Source organism: Solanum pennellii, chromosome 2 (assembly GCF_001406875.1).
Source record: "Solanum pennellii chromosome 2, SPENNV200".
Taxonomy (NCBI): Eukaryota; Viridiplantae; Streptophyta; class Magnoliopsida; order Solanales; family Solanaceae; genus Solanum; species Solanum pennellii.
In genome coordinates this window covers 39,481,021-39,484,040 of record NC_028638.1, presented here as the reverse complement: position 1 = coordinate 39,484,040, position 3,020 = coordinate 39,481,021, and the positions used below count along the sequence as shown (strand labels likewise).

At 32.1% G+C, this 3,020-nt stretch overlaps 2 protein-coding genes across 2 annotated transcripts in view; one reads left to right on the top strand and one right to left on the bottom strand.

Moving 5' to 3' along the window:
* The first annotated feature begins 310 nt into the window (after window positions 1-310).
* Window positions 311-1,342, top strand: LOC107010393 (dof zinc finger protein DOF3.4-like). Its single transcript, XM_015209675.2, has one exon. The coding sequence runs from the start codon at window positions 542-544 to the stop codon at window positions 1,151-1,153; it is 612 nt and encodes a 203-aa protein (XP_015065161.1). The 5' UTR covers window positions 311-541; the 3' UTR covers window positions 1,154-1,342.
* A 592-nt stretch (window positions 1,343-1,934) lies between these two features.
* Window positions 1,935-3,020, bottom strand: part of LOC107011931 (salicylic acid-binding protein 2-like) — a 9,725-nt gene continuing 8,639 nt past the window's right edge. Inside the window, exon 3 of the mRNA XM_015211621.2 lies at window positions 1,935-2,381. Within this exon, the coding sequence (XP_015067107.1) occupies window positions 2,097-2,381 (285 nt within the window). The 3' untranslated portion in view covers window positions 1,935-2,096. The remainder of the gene's footprint in view (window positions 2,382-3,020) is intronic.

Below are 3,020 nucleotides of genomic sequence, written 5' to 3'. Positions count from 1 at the left end.
AAAAAAAAAGTGATCATCACTTTAGACCAAAAGAAAGGCGAGGGACACAATGTAATGACAAGAAAATGACAAAACGAAAGGAGTGATAGCAAGAAAAACACAAAGCAAGCAGTGAAATAGACTAACAATAGCCCCCATTTTGAAGCCGACCCAAATAAAGTCACTGCATTTTTCCAGTTTGTCTAAATATCCTCAATCCGTTTTTAAAAAAAAAAAAGACATTTTTTTTCCTTTTATTCTGTTAAAAAAAGAATTATTATTTTTGACAATATTTGAATTTTATTTTTCTTCATGTCATGTTTGAGAAACTATTTTTATTTTCTTAAATTTCATACCAAATAAAATTAGATCATTCGATAAAAATTCATATCTCGTGGCAAATATGCCTGCAAAAAGCTGCACATAAGCTTCAGAACAGAACACACTGAGACTCTGTTTCACATTATCATTCTCCTCCTCTCTATAAATAAAATGCCATTAATTTCATTGTTTCCTATCAGGTCCACAATTCTACTAGCTCTAACTTAATTACTCTGCAAAAATGACTTTGGAATCAAGTGAAAAATTAGTGACAAAACAACAAACAGGTGGTGTGCAAGCACCACCAACACAAGAACCTGATCATCACCTTCCTTGCCCACGCTGTGACTCTATCAACACAAAGTTCTGCTACTACAACAACTACAATTTGTCTCAGCCACGCCATTTCTGCAAGTCTTGCCGCCGTTACTGGACCCAAGGGGGCACTTTACGTGACATCCCTATTGGTGGAGGTAGCCGCAAAAATGCAAAACGCTCTCGTATTTACACCAATACCCCATTTTCCTCCACCATTGCTTCCGTTTCTTCTCACGTAGTACCCGGTAATTCTCCGTTTATGCTTCCGCTTCCGGCAGCCAATCAATTACTTTTTGGTACCGATGTGAAGCCTATCAATAATTTCACGTCGTTGTTGAGTTCTCATGGGCCTGGGGTTTTAGCGCTTGGTGGAATTGAGGATATGGGGTTTGGTATTGGAAGAGGTAATGTTTGGCCGTTTACCGGAGCTCCGGATTCGTACGGTCGGAATTATAACAATGGTGGCGGAGCCGGAATGTGGCAGTTCTCCGGCGGAGAGGGAGGATTTGTTGGAAGTGGAGATTATTTTAATTAATGAAAATGATTTGAGTATGGGTTAGTTTTATGTAACAGGGTACTGCCAATTGTTTCTGTAACACTAATTAATTAGGCAAATTAGGTTTTCAATGTTGGTATATCTTGTCATCTAAGGATTTGCATGTGACAGTAATTATGTGCTTATCAAGGAGAAATTATGATAAAATATTATGGAAAGTATGATAAAGCATAGTGAAAAAAGAAACAGTAACTATAATAAAATAGTGTGATATAAAATATTATGGAAAGTATGATAAAGTATAGTGAAAAAAGAAACAGTAACTATAATAAAATAGTGTGATAATTGAAGTGTAAGTCAAGGAACAAGAGAAATTATAGGAGAAATACTTTGACTATTAGATGGAAGTATAAGTACGATAATGTTCTATTATCAACGATTAATATTTTATCTTAATTCATAACCTCCTATTTAAGATCATGTCGTCGATAAGCACAATAATTGTGTATGTAACATATTGTTGCTAGTTGTACATATTTTTCATTATTTCTCTTAATGTTGGCGATCTATAATCGATTGGTTGGGAACAAGTTATTTAAAATTAATTATCCTGGAATTAGCTATATATATATCTATAATCGATTGGTTGAGAACAAGTTTTATATATATATATATATATATGTGTGTGTGTGATAATTTATTCTATCACTATAAATGGTGTGATAAGCTATCGCAAACATTCACCAAATATGCAGTTAGTATAAATTACAGGCTAAAGAATCACATAGATAAGTCCTACCTACCAAAGCGGATGAATAGGTAATTTTCAATATCTGCTTCATTCAGAAGGTTTTTGAAGAACTTCAATTATGTTTAAACACACTTAATATATAGAAAAGCAACACAATCAAGAACCCATCTAGTAATTATTTTTCAAGTTGAAAGCAACAACTATTAATTATTCAAATGAGTAGAACGTGGGTCAATTGTATTTATCTGCAATCTCCAAGAGAGTGTCACAGAGTTTTTTGGGCACACTTAGCATTGCCATATGATCAGCACCTTTAATTTCCTTTGTTTCTATGATGCTATTAATGTTGTCAATTTGCCATTTTTGAAACTCTTTTGGTAGGAGTTTATCCTCTGTGCATACTATATAAACTTTCTTCACTGATCCATATCCTTCATCTGTCAAATACTTTGTCTTTGACAAATCTTCTAGGAATAAAGAGCTTGCTCTCCCCAATGATGATACCAATGCAACATCCTACCACATTATCATTCAAAATATTACTTTACATTTGAAATCAGTGTAATATTTCAACTTCAATTTCAAAAATTTTAAAATCAAAAACTTGACATATAAATTTATACTTTACAAACAAAGACCTGTCATTTTAGATTTTATCAAAAAAAAACAAGCTCGATTTGAATAGATGGTTCTAGTTCGTACATGTGAAAGAATAAATAGTTACTACTATTTTTGAGTTGGTGAATCTATTCAAAATTTATGTGTATTATAAAAACTTAATACATAATCAACTTCTAAACTTGACCGGATATATCATTTAAATATTCAAATTAAGTCATATTTCAATTGAACACCTTAACTCTTAATGAAGTGTTTCAATTGGACACTTTGGGTGTGTTTGGTATGATGGAAAATGTTTTCCATGGAAAATGTTTTTCTAGAAAATGTTTTTCCTGGAAAACAAGTAGATTTTGAGTTCATTTTCTCATGTTTGGTTGGTGAGTAGAAAATATTTTCTAGAAATGATTTTTTAGTGTTTGATTTATGAATGAAAATGTTTTTTGAGAAAAATTTTTTATTTTTACTAGAGTAGAAAATAATTTATGAAATTGAAAATATTTTTTAGAAACATTTTTTTTTTGGGGTGTGGTGGGT

Bases quoted from the DNA above. Each gene is read 5' to 3' on its own strand.
- LOC107010393 (XM_015209675.2), top strand. From the start codon at position 542: ATGACTTTGGAATCAAGTGAAAAATTAGTGACAAAACAACAAACAGGT.